General features: G+C 39.6%; 1 protein-coding gene across 1 annotated transcript; it reads left to right on the top strand.

Annotated features, from left to right (window-relative positions):
* The first annotated feature begins 520 nt into the window (after positions 1–520).
* igsf10 (immunoglobulin superfamily, member 10) lies at positions 521–13,958 on the top strand. Its single transcript, XM_080508284.1, has 10 exons — positions 521–609; positions 1,151–1,418; positions 3,001–3,130; positions 4,400–4,790; positions 5,241–6,005; positions 6,142–7,896; positions 8,007–9,551; positions 9,636–10,539; positions 11,250–11,616; positions 11,709–13,958. The coding sequence occupies exons 2-10, from the start codon at positions 1,216–1,218 to the stop codon at positions 13,257–13,259; spliced, it is 7,611 nt and encodes a 2,536-aa protein (XP_080364410.1). The 5' UTR covers positions 521–609; positions 1,151–1,215; the 3' UTR covers positions 13,260–13,958.
* The last annotated feature ends 4,547 nt before the right edge of the window (positions 13,959–18,505 follow it).

The following is an 18,505-nucleotide window of genomic DNA, read 5'->3' as shown; positions in this document are numbered from 1 at the left end:
CAGCTGAAAATTTGTTTTTAAAATTTCTCTATTTTCCTCTATTTTCTGAGGAGTACAGTTCAGTTAGCTTGGTTTGAGTTGAGTGCAGAGAAACAGTACTTAGAGTACAGTACTAAGAGGTATGATCAAGTAAAAATCAGAAATGAACTAATAAATACCATCAGGGAAAGTTGAGGATTTTCTTGAAACCTTTTTTTTTTGCTTTCATTGCACAACCATTTTTATGACTTTCTGTTACAACCTAATCACATAAGTCAAACCTTATTGCCTTGGCACTACTAAACTTTTGCCCTTAGTAACACAAATTGGGTCATGTGTATTGTATGTGTTTTCTTTGGCCTTTAACAGGCCCTCAAAAAGGAGGTATCATACGGGAGACCACCTCCCTCAGTATAACATGGTTGCATTACAGAAGCTCTGGGGGCGGAGGAGGACAGACAGAAGCGTGTGCTGGACGGCAGGCGCTCACACATACATGCTCTCATCCCACTACGCTCTACACACCACTTGAGGAATGAACCTGGACTACTGAAAGTTATTGTGGATTTTACATTATTTGGATTGGGATTTCTGCTGTTTTACACTTTGCGGCAGAAACATTCAGGAGTGGTGAGGGGAAGCCTTTCTCATGGTTTAAACTATACAACCTTTTCAGCTGTTGTCAGGATTTTGCATGGGTGTCTTTATGTGATGAAGTTGCATACATGTGCATGCTGATTTCTGCTTTAAGATTGCATGAATACTAAAAACATCATCCTTCATAAGTTATGAATGAAAATGTACAACTTCTAAAATAAAAAGAACTATCCATCTCCCTGATCTGAGCCATTTTATGTCTGTAGTTTGTAGTTAGTTTGTAGTATACAACTACAAAAATGTAGAGTTAAAGCCAAAAATGCTGGAATGTATTCACGGAAGCATTTAAAAGGGTTTTATTTTTATGCCACAGGCAAGCTCACATCAGGGAGGTGGGTAGTTTTAAATTGCTGTTCTGAAGTGTGATTACAGGTGGTTTTCCTTTCACACTCTCACTTTGGGTGTCACTGCTTTGTGCCTACCTTTTCATGTCTTATATTTCCTACTTGTCAAAAGACATGATCTTGGACACCCCCCTCTCTTGTGCCTCAAGTTTCCATCCCTCTCTCTTCAGGTGGGTTTCATTAAAAGTTCAGGACAAAGTGCAGCCGTGGAGCTGACACTTCACCTCCGTGCACCATGAGAGTGTGTGTCTGCAGCGCTTCCTACCTGCAGAGGTGGCTGCTCAGAGCTCTGTTGTTCCTGGCTGCTGTGCTGCCATCGAGCGCCGACTGCCCCAAATCCTGCGCCTGCAACGTCCCCACTGAGGTCCACTGTACCTTCAGATACCTAACCGCAGTACCTGACCACATCCAGACAGCTGTGGAAAGAATTAACCTTGGGTATGTATTGCTTTATTCCAGCATTTAGCAGACTGGATAACTGGAAGTGTTTTCAATGATTGCTTTAGTCCACATGTGGTGTAAAAGGAAAAAAAAAAAGGGGGGGGGTTGCAAGGAAAATATTGACTATTCAGAAATAACTTGTTATTTACTGGTACTTTTTGATCAGACCATATGCATTTTTCTTCGGGTGAAAACGGGGTCATATAATGGACTGTCCATGAGTATGCTGAAAGCGAGAAAGGCCAAGTGTGTAATTCATCTGGATGATCTAGTTGGAGCTTTCCACTTCGATTGTTAGATGTTTCATTTTTTTCCCCCAAAATGTATACAAACAATCGGGAAGCTTGATTCCAATCACTGTGAACATCTGAAAGTAAAAAAATGAAACAGAATCAGGTCAAAGAAAAAAGAAAGAGAGGTTAAACGAGGAAAAATATCTTCCTATAAAAGTACACTGTAAAAAGCTTACTATAATAACTCAGAAATTGTATACTTTTTTGTTTGTTTTGCAAAGTTAAGCAGCACTCTGAGCTGCAAAAGGGATTTTAAGGATAATTTTGATATATGGATAATAAAAAAAAACCTACCGGTACTATGAAATTACAACATTCATAATTTGATGATTGCAGATGAATTGAGATTGCAAATATTTGTGTTGGTATAGTGAAATGTGTCAGACAAAGGATGTCGGAGATGAACGAAGACCTGCAGAGAAGAGTCAGAGATGTAGCAATCACGACGATGACATAGGTGATATAAAGCGGGAGGTCTTAGGGGATAGCGCAGTGGCTCTCAAAGTCGGTCCCATGAAGCTATACAGGGGGTGCAGAAGCAGGAGAAATCTGTCAGTGAGGAAAAATACCTGGATGGAGGAAGATCATCTGTTGATGCAATAAATGAATAGAGCAAAACCAAGCAAAAAAACCAAGAATATAATAAACTTTTTTTTTTAAGCTGGACGTTATAAGGAGCTCCCAGATAGAGCAGTGTGAGTGTAATTTAAGAGAGATACTTAATCTGCACACAATTATTATTTTCATTCTCTTGGGCATGATAATAAATCAGAGTCAGCTCTTGAAATTTCTGTTCGATTCCATTGGAGCGGAGCTTTTGTAACATAATGCATCACATTTCACTGGAAAAAAGATCACTGATAACATTTGAACACACAAATCTTTCAGATTGATTGTGTGATAACAGAAGAGTAAACTGGAATTAATGCATTATTCCAGTTTACTCTTGTGTTTGAGCCCTGTGTAAAAGAACAACCATTGAATCTGTTTGATTAACAATAATGTCTCCATAGTGACAACCAAATCTCATGCCCTTTATTTTACACATGTACTCTCATGGCAAACTAAGATAATTGGATTAAAAATAATTAATAGAAGAAGTTATTTTATCTCATTAATTGGATATTTGAGTTGTATTTCATGTGTCATAGGGGAAATTTGGGATCAAATATCAATTTGTACATCGGCAGAATTTTAAATGACGCTTTTTGGATCGTTAACCAATTTTGTTATTTGATAATTATCAACTGAACCTTGTTCTTTTTTTTCTTTTTCTCTGACAATAGGTACAACAGTATAACAGTCCTAAGAGAAAATGACTTTTCAGGACTTGAGAACCTGGGGCTGGTCATGCTGCATAGCAACACTATACACAGTATTGAAGACAGAGCCTTTAAAGACCTCAAGTCATTGCAGGTAACACTGTTAAAATTAACCTTTTGCGAACACAGTGTTGTATATTAAACATAATAGCTGCTGGCATAATTTGGTACGGTTCTACATGTAATGACTATCATCAAAATGCTGAAAGGGATTTGTTCATAGATTGTAAATTATTTTCCAGAGTTAGCCTAAAATGAGTCATTGCATCAATACAAAGGAAATACATGTTTGTTTATTTTTTCTTCAAAACACTATTCAAAGATGCATTAGCCTTATCTTTTAAAACTTTATAATCAAATCCTGACACTTGTTATTATGGAAAACAGACTTAAAGATAATTGGGCCATGTATTTAGGGTTAAATCTGATATTTTTTTTATAATCAGCAAAATATTAACTGGCTTTACTTAAATCTTATTTTAATGACTGCATATATATATCAATTTTAAAGCATTGATATTGATGTTAGAAGATTACTTACTTCCTCAAAAGACCATCGCTAATGCAGCTTTCCAGTTGCCTCGTACAGTAATTGAAAAGTGCAAGCTGTATCCCGTGTGGTGGTAGGGATATAAAACATGCCCTTAAGGTCAGTACCTAACAGATAAACTGGTGGTAGCTTCAAAGATCCTAAGTTTCCAAAATGGCTGTGCACATTGTCACAAGTTATCATCAACAAAGTTTAAATGTAATAGTTCTTCTACAATTTTACTAACTCACACTCAAAGGTCTAACCACAGTGTGGCCTGTGCATTTGACATTATGTTATGTGTATGCTGAAATGCAAGTTATTTTCTCTATTTAAAGAAAGAAGTAGCAACTTTGTCAACTTTGTTAAAAGTGCCAGTCCTGTTGCTTAACTTGACTTGCAATGTTGAGCTTCATGAAAAATGGAAAACTACAACATTGTTTTGGTTTTTTTGGTTGTTTTTTAGCAATGATATTCTTGGTTAGGAATTCTGAGCAGTAGTAGCAACTGGACCGTAGCATAAGTAATGACTCAGAAAATAGAGCTGCCTCAATTACTTATTGGCACAACTATTAACATCTAAAAACCACAAGCTTTACCCAAAGATCGGAATCTTTTTTCAAGTAAAAACAGTGAGAAATATTGTATACCACTTATGTTTACTTTATGCAAATAACGATCTGCAGAAAATTTGGAACACTTGTATTTTTCTTGGCTAAATAAACAATCACACAATTCATCTAGATATAAAGGTCATGTTGTTTCTGAATATATTTCTCTGAAGTCATCAATGTTCAAACAAATGTCTCCAACTCCTCAACTGTGTTGTTGCAGGTCCTGAAGATGTCGTATAATAGAGTCAAGACGATCAACAAAGAGACCTTCAAAGGCTTGGACAGTGTACTGAGACTCCACATTGATCACAACCACATTGAGTTTATTAGCCCAGAAGCTTTCTTTGGCCTGACCAAGCTACAATTGATCCATCTGGAGGGGAACCGCCTGCAGCAGCTTCACCCAGACACATTCATCACACTGAGGCACAGCCAGGTTTTCAAGGTATCCGCGGTGAGAAGCATCCACCTCTCGGACAACCTCCTGACCAGGCTGCCACCAGATATATTCTCAGGGTGCAGCCAATTGGAGAACCTCTTCCTCCATGGAAATCCCTGGACATGTGACTGCAACATGAAGTGGTTCTCAGATTGGAAACACAAGACCACAGGTGTGCAGTACACATTTCTAAATATACAATGCTGTCCAATTTTTTTGTAGTTTCCAATCATTATGTTTGACATTGATATTTCTAGAAGTTTATAGAAGGGAAAAAAAACTGAATCTCAGCAAACTGCCAGCTCTGAAAATACAGACTTTTTAAAGCTACCCAGATTATAAATAATAGTGCACAGGAAGATGGACGATGGCACATCCAATGAAAATATTTGTATTTCACTGAAGGCAAAATCTTTTTATTGTGTTGCATTCATTATCCTATCATTTCAGATCTGTCTAATGCAAAAGTCAAACTATATTACATCTCTGTATGCTGATATTTATCCCTGCTGGTTCACAGTTTACAAAGTGATTTTGGTTTGGCTACCACACAATATAGAGACTCTAAATGTCCTTTTCGTGCAAGCTAATAAATTCTACACTGCTTTATAACTGTTTCCAGGTGTGCTGAAATGCAAGCGAGACAGGAGATATCCAAGTAGCCAGCTGTGTCCTGTTTGTGAAAATCCTGCCCCTCACCACAATGAAGCTCTAGCACATCTCCAAAGTGATGCTTTTACTTGCTCAAAACCATGGATCCACCCTCATCTGAAACAGAAAAACATCAGCCTGGATGAAGGGGACTTCACTCCAGTTTCCCCCAAGGACTTCGTTGCCCCTTTAGGCTCCATACAAATTAACATAACTGACCAATTTCACTATGATGCCAGTCTTTTCTGCACCGTCCAGAGGCCTACTGCATTTGAGGACTTGACACAAACTATTGAAGTGGAAGAAGGAAAGAACATCACTGTGCTTACCGCTGGCATAACTACTTATTTAGTGTGTAATATAAATTATGAACACATCCAGCAACTGTGGCAGATCCTGGCTGCCTACAGTGACTTCCCTATGAGACTAGAGAGAGGTTTGATGCTGGCCAGAAGCCCAGAAATGGTGTACAGATATAATCAGTTGAAAACCGATGGAGAAGAAGAAATAAACACCAACATTGAAGCTGATATTAAAGCCTCTCCTGCATGGCTAATGCAAGGACAGTTAAGCTTGCAGCTTGACCGGACTACTACCACCTTCTCTACTCTTCATATAAAATATCAGTCTGTGGTAAAACTACGATTGGATAATATATCGTCTAAACGGGACCACTATTCATGGACTATGATCAAGCGAGATAATCGAACCAAGACTGAACACACTGTACTCACAGGTGGGAAATCACACTTTGCAATCTTTCATGAAACTCTTGTCTTCGGTGATCTATTATGGTTACTGCACTCGCTCATATGTTTTACTTTATATGTTTTTATTGTAACTGTAATGAAACATTTTACTTTGTAACATAGGTGGAGTGGCACAGTTGAGCTGTCAAGTCCAGGGTGAACCAAAGCCAATGCTGGAGTGGATTTTACCAGATGGTAGTAAGGTCAGAGCTCCATACTCCAGTGAGGACCGAAGGATCATGATCACAACTGAAGGGAAGCTATCAGTCCGAGGTGCAGATGCCTCAGATACGGGCCTCTACTGGTGCATTGCTACAAACTACCTGGATGCAGACATCCTTACCTTTCGAGTGACAGTTTTGTCGCCAGATGTGGAAGAAGCCGAAGTGAATGGCATCCAAGTATCACAGCCTCTGGATGGAAATTTGATCTTTAACTGTGGCTCCTCTGGGAGCCCACAACCCTTTGTATCATGGATTCTACCGGATCATTCAGTATTGGACAAGTTTAATGGCAACAGAAAAGTGTCTGAGAATGGAACGCTGTTGATTCAAGGTGTGACAGAGAGACATCGAGGATTTTACAGATGTTTGGTTGCCAATCACTTGGGGGTTGACCTGCTTGTATCTCAGGTGATTGTGACTGAAGAAAGGCTTGAGAAAGGGACAAGTTTGGGCAGTGATGGGTCAAGAATAATTTCAAAGGTTGAAATGGATTCTAGCTTGACAGAAAATACTGCCAGTGTCAGTGAGAATCCCTCTTCTCATTTTGCTGACAAAACAAGCCAGGAATCAAGGACCATCACATCAGATCGACCTTACCCCCGACAAAGGTCGCAGGGTAGAGGAGGTTTGGGAAGTAGACTGGGGTCACGAAGAAGGGGGTCAGTCCGCAACCGACACACCTGGAGTGGTAGGGTATTTGATAAAACTTCAAGGAAAGTAGACCCACAAAAATTTGCTGAATTTGTGAAAAAAGCGCAGAGTGGCAATAGAGAAAAGACTGACACAGAAAAAGAAAAAGTAAAAAATTATTACTCACACACTGGAATTTCTGGTGATGATGAAATTGGCTCTGGTGAAGGTCATGAGGACTATCTCATTGCTGTGACAAAGGTTGTAAAACCAACAACAAATGCTTTACCACAAACATTTACAAGTGGTCAGAAAAATGAGGACATTGACATTGAAAAGTCATCTCGGGCTCATGTCGACTCAAGTGAAATTTCAGAAGATATTAACTGGCCAACAACAGAGTCCTATATGCAGTCAGACTCGTCAACAACTGTGTCTGAGTCTATGTTCACGCATCCAAATTTGGTTGGGACTACAGATTCAGATGTTTTGGAAACAACCAGCAAACTACTCTCAAACACACACCCAGTTACTCTTAAACTTACAGTTACAGACACTTCGCAAGAAACTCAAATAGAGTTTTCAGGAGACCTACCTTCAGAACAGGACACATCCACAGGAGCAATGCTGCCATTAACTACAGATCCAAATGTCACTCCAATGCAGGATGGGCCTGGCTCAGTAGAAGTGGTTATCCATGAAGACCCTGAAAGTCAAACCACATTCACATCAGTCACTACTACAGAGAGACAACAGGACGAGATTACCTTTCACACTACTCAGACAATAAAATCACCACGGCTACCTGCGGGCTCCACCATCATATCCCGGCAGCAGATCCATATTATTCCTCAAAAAAACAGCAGAGGAGGAGGAGGGAGTAGGAGGGCATTCCAAGGTCGCCGGAGGATCATCAAACCAAACAAGATTACTGATATACAATCTTTTATCAATAAACTGAAGCAGCCGACCCTAAAGAAGGAAGGAAATGCCACTGTACCTTACAGTATTGAACTGACGACAGGTAAGACAGAAAATAATTTGGTCATTTTGTACTTCATTTGTCTGCATGTTCGAAGGTATGTCATGCAGCATGATGAGTTATCCATTTGATTATGTTGTCCATTTTCACAGACTGTGATGAAGACAAAAAGAAGAAAATGACAAATGGTCTGCAGGTGGTCACACCAACAGTTTCCTCGAGTCCATTTTCACACAAAAGAGAGAGACCTGTGTCCACACAAAGAAGTTCAACTTTGCCAAACCATCACATTACTTCAAGTTCTCCCTCCACCTATACCGAGTCCAGAGCGGAAGTTTCCAGGGAGTACTTTACATCTGCTGATGAACCTGAGTTTGGCCCCACAGTTGATTCTTTGACCACAAAAAAAGGAACAGCGTTCACCACAACTTCTACGACTGCTGCTTCTAAAGTTATTCGTGGAAGAATACCTTGGAACAGGCTGTTTAGTGGAAAAGAGAGAGAAAAGATACTGGGCAGGCTAAAGAGGCCATTCAGCACCCCAAAACCCTCAATGGCTTCCAGAACTACTACAATGACTATAACCACAGCTCCTGCCACTATGCCCACCACCACAGCAAACTCACTGGCAGAACCTGAGACTCTGTCACCATCCAGACAAACACAAAGCCAAGAGAGCTCAATAGAGGATGACTACGAAGATTTATCCTCTGCAGATTTTGAGTTCACCACACGTGGACCCGGTTTTATCACTATAACTCCTACAGTTTTACTTGATTATTTTAGTTTTTCCTCAACAGTTGAAACACCAACAAAGGTGCACACTGTACCTGCTCCCCCTACTGTCAAACCACATTCTGCAGAAAATCTTGATGAATCTTTATTGTCTGGGTCTGGAGGACTACCTGACCATTTTTTTGTGATGAGGCCGAGGCCTGGCCATACAAAAGGATTGCAAGGAGAAAGAAAGAAGCCATTCATGGGCAGGGGCCCCTTCACAAAACCTGGAATTACTAAAACACATGCTATTACCACAACTGAGACTCCAACTACTGAAGTACCAACTGTGGAAAATGCAAGGGAAGCAACTGTAGCTGTAACCACTGAGCAAACATCTGAGGAGGAGCTTTACTCATACGAAGAATTAGACTGGATGTTTAGCAGTATTTCAACATACAAAACCACCAAAACACCTTTGATTACCTCAACTACATACAAACCCACTACAATACTGACAGAAACTACCACAAAACGGCCTTACACAACAGCTCAGACTCAAATCCACAGCAATTTCCGACCACCATCAGAGAGGAGCATTGCTCCAACCACCCACAGGACACCAATAAGAATCAGACCCACTGTGAAAAGCAGTCGTGCCAGAGGCAGTGCTGAAAAACGCATTACCTTGGAAACGGTAAACGTCCTTACATCTAAGAAGGGTGTAAATGCCAAGACCCCTGCTCCTCACAACAAGGACATACACAATGCAGTTTCTACCATTTATAACGCTGAAGTTACTGGTGCCAATATATTTGGTTTTGAACCCACTACAGACATCATGACAAGCAAACCTAAGATAGTCGGAGGAAATGCAGCAAGCTTTACTGTTTTATCTGACTCAGATGCATTCCTGCCTTGTGAGGCTGCTGGGAACCCACAGCCAGTTATAACCTGGAAACGTTTCATCTCAAGCACAGGTAAAAAAATATATATATGTTTTTCTGAATAATTCCTATTAGTTGTGAATATTCTTATCTTATTTTGGTTTTTCTGTCCTTTAGGAAACACCATGACCATCAAGGGTAGGATGGGGAAGTTTGTGCTATTGAACAATGGTACTCTTTCAATACAGAATGCCAACATCAAGGACCGTGGCCAATACCTTTGCCTAGCTGAGAATCGCTATGGATCCGATAAACTTATTGTCACCCTTTCTGTGGTGGCTTACCCATCTCGCATCCTTGAACCAAAACTGCGTGAGATAAAATCTCACACCGGTCACACTGTGGAGATGAAGTGTAATGCAGAAGGCCGGCCCATGCCCATGATATCTTGGATTTTGGCAAACCAAACCCAAGTCAGAGGTGTGAATACAGAGAGAGGAAGAGTGTCAGTGTCTGCAGAGGGGACTCTTGTTATAGAAAATGTGTCCATTTATGACAGAGGTCATTACAAATGCATTGCCAGCAATGCAGCTGGAGCCGACACCGCGACAGTCCGACTGCAGGTGGTGGCAGCTCCACCAGGTATCGTTGAGGAAAAACGCGAGCAGCTGAAAACTCGCACAAACCAGAAGTTGTGGTTACCTTGTACTGGTCATGGCAGCCCTCAGCCCACTATTCATTGGGTACTCAATGATGGATCAGTGGTTCGATCCAGCCGACCTTCCAGGGACACAATGGTGTTTGTGTATGAAAATGGGACTCTTCACATTAAGAGTCTGACTCCAGCGCAGAGTGGAAAGTATGAATGTATTGCTACCAGTTCCACTGGCTCCGAACGAAGAGTGGTGACTCTAACAGTAGAGACGACCCAGTCACCGCCTAAGATAGTGGAGAAATCTAAACGCATGACAGAATTGTCATTTGGGGATCAGTTAATTCTTAACTGTTCAGCAATCGGAGATCCTAAACCTCGGATCATGTGGAGGCTGCCTTCTAAAGCTGTGGTGGATCAGTGGCACAGGTAAACATGTTGTGATTAACAGGCAGTAATAAGACGAGAATACGAGAGGCAACCGCAATGATATGTTTATAACTAAAACAAAAGTGCATTTGAATAAACATGCAGAACCTCTTAAATTTTTAGACAAACCCCCCCCCCCCCCCCCACCCCCACCTCCATCTGCAAACGTCATGATTAAAGAACTATTTTAACAAAGCTGTTCTGTACAATCTAATTACAGAATAACCAATTTTTTGTATGATAAAATGTGTTTCTTTAACTCGTTCTGTAAGTCTTTAAGCAATTATGAAACTTTCAGCTGACAGTGGACATTTGCATAAGAAGAGGAAAACTGAAACTTATAGTATGTCTAATGTTGTAGACAGTGATGAAGCACAAACACAAAGCAAAAATATTGGCTCCCCAGTAGTGCAATTTTGTGCAAAAAGCCTACATCTGTAAACAATTTCTTTAAATAGCTTCAGTGCGTTTGGCATCAGAGCTCACACTGAGCAAGGAAGCTGAAAGTATTCAGTTAAAAAACATATGCAGTACAAGGATCTATTCACTGCAAAAAACCTCAAACTTTTGTTTATTATTTTATAGAGCAATATTGTATATGTTTATCTCATTCAGACAGATAAATTCAGTTTTCCATTTGTGCTGTTCATAAAGAATCGTCTCAATAGTATAGGAAATGATATTTCTCTCTGTTTTTAATATTTCTCCAGAATGGGCAGCAGAATTCAGGTCCATGACAATGGAACTCTCATTGTTAACTCTGTCAGCGATAAAGATGCTGGTGACTATCTTTGTGTTGCTCGAAGCAAGATTGGGGATGACCTTCAACTCATGAAGGTCAGTGTGTCAATGAAGCCAGCCAAGATTGAGCCGAAACTCTACGGAAAGAAGAATGTGCCCTTCGGTAATGACTTGAAAGTAGACTGTAAAGCTACAGGAGCACCAAAGCCAGAAATCTCCTGGGGTCTACCAGATGGTACAGTAGTCAACAGCGCTCTGCAGTCTGATGCCAGCAGTGGAGGAGTGCGGAGACGTCGCTATACTCTGTTTAACAATGGAACGCTTTATCTAAACCAGGTATTGTGTTTTATTGAGTTACTCTTCCATATGAAATCTAAAAATATTGTAAGAATTTTTTTCCTTTCTGTCGCTACTTCATGTCTCTCCAGGTTGGTATGTCAGAGGAAGGGGCATACACCTGCTATGCTGAAAACCAAGTGGGCAAAGACGAGATGCACGTGCACATCACTGTTGTGACAGCTGCCCCTAGGATACGTCCACCCAGTCAGCCATACATCAGAGTAAAGCCTGGAGGAAACATTCGGTTTGACTGTGAAGCCCTTGGGGAGCCCAGACCGAAGACTTTATGGATGCTTCCTACCAATGACATAATAGCAGCATCAAATGACCGCTACCTAATGCACGTCAATGGTTCTTTGGATATCAGGGACGTGAAATCAGCTGATGCCGGGGAGTATGTGTGCATGGCTCGCAATCCTGGTGGAGAAAGCAACAAGGTTTACACACTTGAAATTGATGGAATTCCACCAGTAATTAATGGCTACCAACAGAACAGGACAGTAATTAAAGCTGTAGCACCTAAACACTCCAGAAAGCTCATAGACTGCAAAGCTGAAGGAGAGCCCACTCCCACTATCACTTGGATTATGCCTGATAACATTTTTTTGAAAACACCATATTTTGGCAGTAGGATTAATGTTCACTATAATGGGACACTTGAGATTCATAATGTGCGACCGACTGACACAGCAGAGTTTATTTGCCTGGCAAGAAATGATGGAGGAGAGGCGGTAATGGTGGTGCAGCTGGAAGTCACCAGAATGCTCCAACGTCCAATTTTTAAGAACCCCTTCAATGAACGTGTTGTGTCTCGGCATGGAAAAAACGTCATTCTGAACTGTTCAGCTGATGGGAATCCGATGCCAGAAATCATTTGGATTTTACCTAATGGAACGCGGCTAAATGGTGGACCAAACATTGGGTCTCACCACCAACAACATAGTGATGGGACTTTACTTATCTTTAACCCTCGCAAAGAAGATGCTGGGAAATACCGCTGTGGTGCGAGAAATTCATTGGGATATATTGAGAAGCTGATCATTTTGGATATTGGGCAGAAGCCTTACATTCTTACAAGGCCAAGGGGTATCATACGCAGTGTTTCTGGAGAACCACTTTTCCTTCACTGTCTTTCTGATGGGAATCCCAGACCCAGAATCTACTGGACCATTCCTGGTGGTCACACTCTGACTCGACCTCAGGTCCTTGGGCGATACCAGTTGCTAGAAAACGGTACTTTAGTGGTTCATGATGCCACGCTCCACGACCGAGGAAACTACATCTGCAGGGCTCGGAACGAGGCTGGGGAGGCTGGACTCACCATCCCTGTTGTTATCATTGGCTATCCTCCAAGGATCACCACAGGACCACCTCCCAGTGTGAGGGCAATGGCTGGGACACCCATTCAGCTCAGCTGTGTTGCCACTGGTATGCCCAAACCACAGATCACTTGGGAGATTCCTGATCATTCAGTTCTCTCAGCAACAGATCAGGGAGGCCAGGCAGGTGGTAAGCTGCTCCACCCTCAAGGGACCCTTATCATTCAAAAGCCTACAATATTGGACTCAGGCACATATAAATGCCTGGCCAAAAACCACCTTGGTACAGATTCAAAAGGCACGTACATACTTGTTCTGTAAGAGACAAAAAGAAATAGAGAGAAAATTGTCTGCCAAAATGTAAATATTAACATAGGCATGGTTATGGTACCTGAGGTCTGCGAGGTACAAGCCTTGTGAAATATTTATGAAAAGAAGTCCCAGACATGGATTTGAAAAATAAACAGAGCACAACAAGAAAACAGAAAAGACTTTGTAAAAGGGTAAATGTGCCCTTTCCTAACTGGGAAACTCTGCTTGGAGCTGCAAATTTATAAGAAATTTTGGAACTTAGGGTCCAAATTCATAGTTGCTTCTCGTTTACACACAAACAGAGGGAACAAAAGGGGGCAAGCAAAGCCACCAACAAGGTTTCATTTCCCATTATTACTTTGTTTCTTGGCAGCAAATGAAAGGAGTGGGCATTTAAGATGTAGTTTTGTTCTGAAAACATCCCAGGCCATTTGCATGACCAGTTCAGTACATTTTGTTCCAGATCCACATCCGAGTTCCCTATCATGCTTTCTGCAAAATAGTGAGACTTTCAAACAGATTCCTTTATGTCTAGTTGCAGCACAATAATAAGCACAAAGGCAGACAATCTATTGTGTTGTACACAAGAATTTACAGTAATGTTATACATTATGTTTATCTGTATTAATACAGTATATGTATATCTATTTGTAGTATCTACTTTATCAAAACATGGGAGTAAAGATTTTAAACTACACCTTTTCACCATTTCTTTGTAGTGTGTTTATTGTCCTATTTGCTTTATTTAAATGCTTTGAAATGGTACATGGAACATGCTTTTGAGAAATATGGTAAGAATTTTCACAACTCTACTGATTTTGCCTTATGGGTCCTTGTGGGTTGTTATAAAAGTCATTTGATTTACTCGGTTGTACCTCCTTTTCCAGGTGTGAAAATAACTCATAGGGGAGCCATTGATTTGGGTTTGTGTTGTGACTTCAGTGCCCTAATGCCAATTAAAATGAAGGATAGTAGAGACGGTAGAAACAGGAGAGTAAAAGAGAAATGTATTTGTAATATAAATAATACTATAATTAATAGTACAGCTGAGATTGTTCTTTACAGCCTGACATGAAATTATCTTTACTCTGTCACCAAATGTATTTGATGGAATTAAGCAAATTAGCACCTCAGAAAGAGTTCAAATTTGTTTTACCCCAAGACATCTTTTCTCTTAAAGGTAACAACTTGAAACAGTGTATCAGTAAATTGCACTCAATGTTGATGACTAAATAAAGATGGATGTTCATGAACTTGAATACAAAGAAAGAAACCCCATTCGATTAACACAAAAATGATAATCTGACTTGAATGTATTTGTTATTCAACTTTGGGTAAATTAATTGAATTGATTAAAAACATTTAATTATATTTTAATTAATAATATATATTTTTAGAAATGTATCTAATTAAGACACATGGGATGTTGGAGCTGATTTAATACAAATTCTTTTTTTTTTTAATCTTTGGGGGAAATAAAGGTATTTTTGTTTTGTTTTGTTTTGTTTTGTTTTTTACAGCCAGTCTTTCACAGTGCAATGTGCCCGAGGTAGGAATAGAAAAAAAAAAAAAAAAAGGAATGGGGAACCAGAGAACGGTTCTCCGTCGACTTTTAAGAGCTTGTTTCTGACGCCTGTGATTTGTGGGGAAAGTGCTCTCATGTATGAGTGAGACAACAGTCAAACACAAGGTAGTTAAAAAGCTTAATATACTCTTTAAATATGGCAATGCTAAGTGAAAGACAGTCCATCATTCACACCACGACTCCCCTGTGGATGGTGAGTTTATTTGTTAAGTTTTGGTTTTGTTTGGATACTGATGGAGTTTACCTTCCTCTGACCTGAACGTTTATATGGATGTTAAATGTGACTTTTTTTCCCCCCATTTGTTGTATTCCCCTTGAAAGTTTAAAGAAACATCATCGAAGTCTGGCATGTACGTTTTAAAATAATGTGTCTTAAGAGGCTACTGAAAGGACCTCTGTGAATTTTCACCATGTCAGATGCACCCAATTTCTGGTCACATCTGTTAAAGCCAGACAGGTCAGCATGGGCAATTGCAATTAAAATACAAAATCACATGTATAGTAAATACAACCTGTTTTACACAAGATGAAGTAGGTTGAGGTTTGTCCAGGGATCAACCACCGTGAAAACAGGAGAAAAACAGAACAAATCTGCTCAGAGTTAAATGGTAGCATTGTTTTGTTCTGTTTATTTGTTGTTATTTTGTTTTTTGTAGTTTTTTTGTTGTTGTATTTTTTTTGGGGGGGGGGGTTGCAGCTTTATAATTGTGGGTTTTTCCGTAATGCGCTACTTCCAGTGGTAACAAGCAGTTTTCAGTTCACTCAATAAAACCCTTCACCTTTACTGGTGCTCAGCACTTTATTGAAAACAGATCAAATCAGCTAATCTGATCTTGGCACTTTCTAAAGTTCCATGGCTGTTTTATATATTGCAAATGTCAGCATAGATAAAATCCAAAAGAGAAAGACAACATAAGAAAAGACTGAAAACAATTAAATTGTATTTAATTTAAGCAACATGAAGTATGTTTTAATCAATGTAGATATGCCTTGCTATGCTGAGGGAGAACATAAAGGCACATAAAGGCCCCTCAGTCTGAAGTTGAGCTGAGGATATTCTCCCCTTTCATCAAGCATGCTAACCACTATAGCATCGTGCAGCTCTTGGTGGACCTAATGAAACTAAATTATGGTTAGTCATAACTGTGACTCTTCACAGATGATGTCGGGGTCAAATTAAACACAACTATGAGCTTAAACCTTTAGAGCAATTCTTTTGTTCTTTTTGTCAAACGTTGATCTTGCAAATGCATTATTTTCATATTAATTGTGTGGTTATGTAGTAACATATCTTATAGTGAAAAATCTGACAAAAAGGTAAAAGCAAGAAAATCATCAGAAGAAAAATAGAAAGAGGGGAAATAGTATCTCAGAGTTGATAGATGATGGGAAACCAGTGACCGGTGAGACATACTTTTGGTCTGTGGTTTGAATTCCATGCTTAAGCTTGAAGCCTCGCAGACTGAACATGGAAATTGAGTCCTCAGGAGACTTCTGGGAGCAGACCAACACAAGTCTCCCACAGTACTCTTCTGTTAGCTCTGTGTCTGCCTTTTTGTCTCTGAAGCTGCAAACCTGGCAACAAGTCCCTACAGATTTGAGGAAAATGTTTTTGGATACGCTCACTCTTCCAATAGATCTACTCTCTACTACATTTGTGTCCATATCTGTGGTCTTGCTGGAATTTCACACCAGCATTATGGAATCCACACCTTCACCGTTCAGCCACAAGTAAGATCAGGTCATCTTTAAGCCTCTCCTTGAGGTATCATGTTCAACTATGAAAATAAGACTTTGTAAAGTAACCCACAGTAACTGATTACTATTCGAAAATTATTATTATAATTATTATAATGCAATTATAAATTACATTAACTTAATAATCCTTGTGCCGTGAGCTTATATGTACTATGTTAGTAATATAATTGAATCCATGCGTACATCATTCACTATTCACAAAAACATGCAGACAAATTTACATTTGAATGCCTTTATTTCCATCTGTAAAACATCTGTGAATTCTAATAATGTAGAAGTGAGATTTTATGCATTGTGAACTAGCAAAATGTGAAAAAGCTACTGGCTTCAGATTTAAATTGGCTCCACGTTGGAGAGTAAATTCAGCGACTATGAAAAGTAATAGCATTGTAATAAATGTACACAAGTGCCTGACAGAAGTGCATTCATCTTTAATGGGATCATATCCCCCTAGTCTTTGTCCAGAGGGGAGAGGAAGTACTTTAGAGGGGGATACTCCCAACTAACTGGGGGCAGATGTCGACTTTCGGCCCTTTGGGAATAATCGGGTCTGCTGATACAGGCCAGTGCTGTAGAGTTAATCATTTTCATGTTGGTCACCAAACTAAAAACATCAAAGAACTTCCAGATTATTAACTCCCAAAGGGGAAGAATGCTTTAAAGCAAACTGGCCCTCCCAATTAGGCCACACCAACAATGTGGCAGCACTGCTTTACAGCACAGGTCAACATTTCTGAGCTGACTGGTTCATCGGTTCCAAGAAACTATTTTATTTGGGGATGTGCTGTCCTGGCACGTTAAGGTTAATGAAACTAGCTGTGAGCATCACTAAACTATGAAACTTCATTATGTGGAAATGCTCCACAGAGATGCTGCTGTATATTCTCACAAGTCCAAAAGAAGTTACAACACCGTGAAAAGGATTTCAATTGTAACATCCCCAGCTCCCACTTTAACTCAATGAATCCTTTATTGCCTATGCATTTTTTTCTGACTGAAATGTTAGACTACAGTGTTTCTGCTGATTTACTGGCAATACCCACATTCATTTAGGTCTAATCACTTCCAGGATAAGAAAGCAAAGTCTGAGCTAAAAGACTGTTGAGAAAGAGTCATGTGTTCACAAACTGCATTATTTAGCAAGGACACATCTATAATCAATATATCCTCTGAGCTTCTGGAGATAAAGTTTAATTTACTACTCTGCAGTTAAAGGCAATGTGTAATTTAGATGCAATCTGGAGGTGCTGGGACACAGCTGAAGAAACACTAAACACCTATAAATAAAAGCAGGAAAGCAGTACAAGTCCTGGGTTTGGACAGCTCTATACGAACTCCTCCAGTTTATGATGACTCACTAAATATGCATGTACTCCAGACATTTAGCTTCATATAATTTTTTTTGCAACTGTTGTAAATATGAAAGCTGACATTGTCTTTCTCATCATCAATCTTGTGCACTCACTTTGTCCCACAAACAAAAGGAGAATAAGGGATGGTGTTAGTCTGGTGGAGAAATAAAAAAAGTGTACAAAACAATCCACATTTTAATAAAGTTTTATAATGGAATGTTTTAGTACAACAAAATGGAATAATGTAATGCAGAAAACACAAGATCATAATGCATTTTTCAGTTATACCCATTACAGAGACTTACTATAGTTTCCACATAATAGTAAAAGTCTATAACAAGCAACTATCAACAAACAACGTCTATTAATTGACGATAACAATTTTGACAAATTCTGGAAATCTGTGATTCAGCTAAAATGCAACAGTGGAGTTTCACTCTTGATGCATCAGAGTTTTCTAGTCCACCATTCAATAAAATATTATTGTTGAAATATAGTGTGTCTGTATTAGAAATAATCACAAGAAGTATCTCAATTCCCTACGAAGAATGAAATCATTG

This window comes from Blennius ocellaris (genome assembly GCF_963422515.1).
Source record: "Blennius ocellaris genome assembly, chromosome: 2".
In the NCBI taxonomy this organism is placed as follows: Eukaryota; Metazoa; Chordata; class Actinopteri; order Blenniiformes; family Blenniidae; genus Blennius; species Blennius ocellaris.
Note: the sequence above shows the minus strand (reverse complement) of the source record. Positions and strands in the feature narration are given on the sequence as shown.

What these genes read in the sequence shown, in the direction of transcription:
- igsf10 (XM_080508284.1), top strand. Translation starts at nt 1,216, where the DNA reads ATGAGAGTGTGTGTCTGCAGCGCTTCCTACCTGCAGAGGTGGCTGCTC. An exon ending in AAGACCTCAAGTCATTGCAG is followed by an intron (nt 3,131 to 4,399) that starts GTAACACTGTTA and finishes GTGTTGTTGCAG; the next exon opens with GTCCTGAAGATGTCGTATAA. An exon ending in CAGTATTGAACTGACGACAG is followed by an intron (nt 7,897 to 8,006) that starts GTAAGACAGAAA and finishes CCATTTTCACAG; the next exon opens with ACTGTGATGAAGACAAAAAG.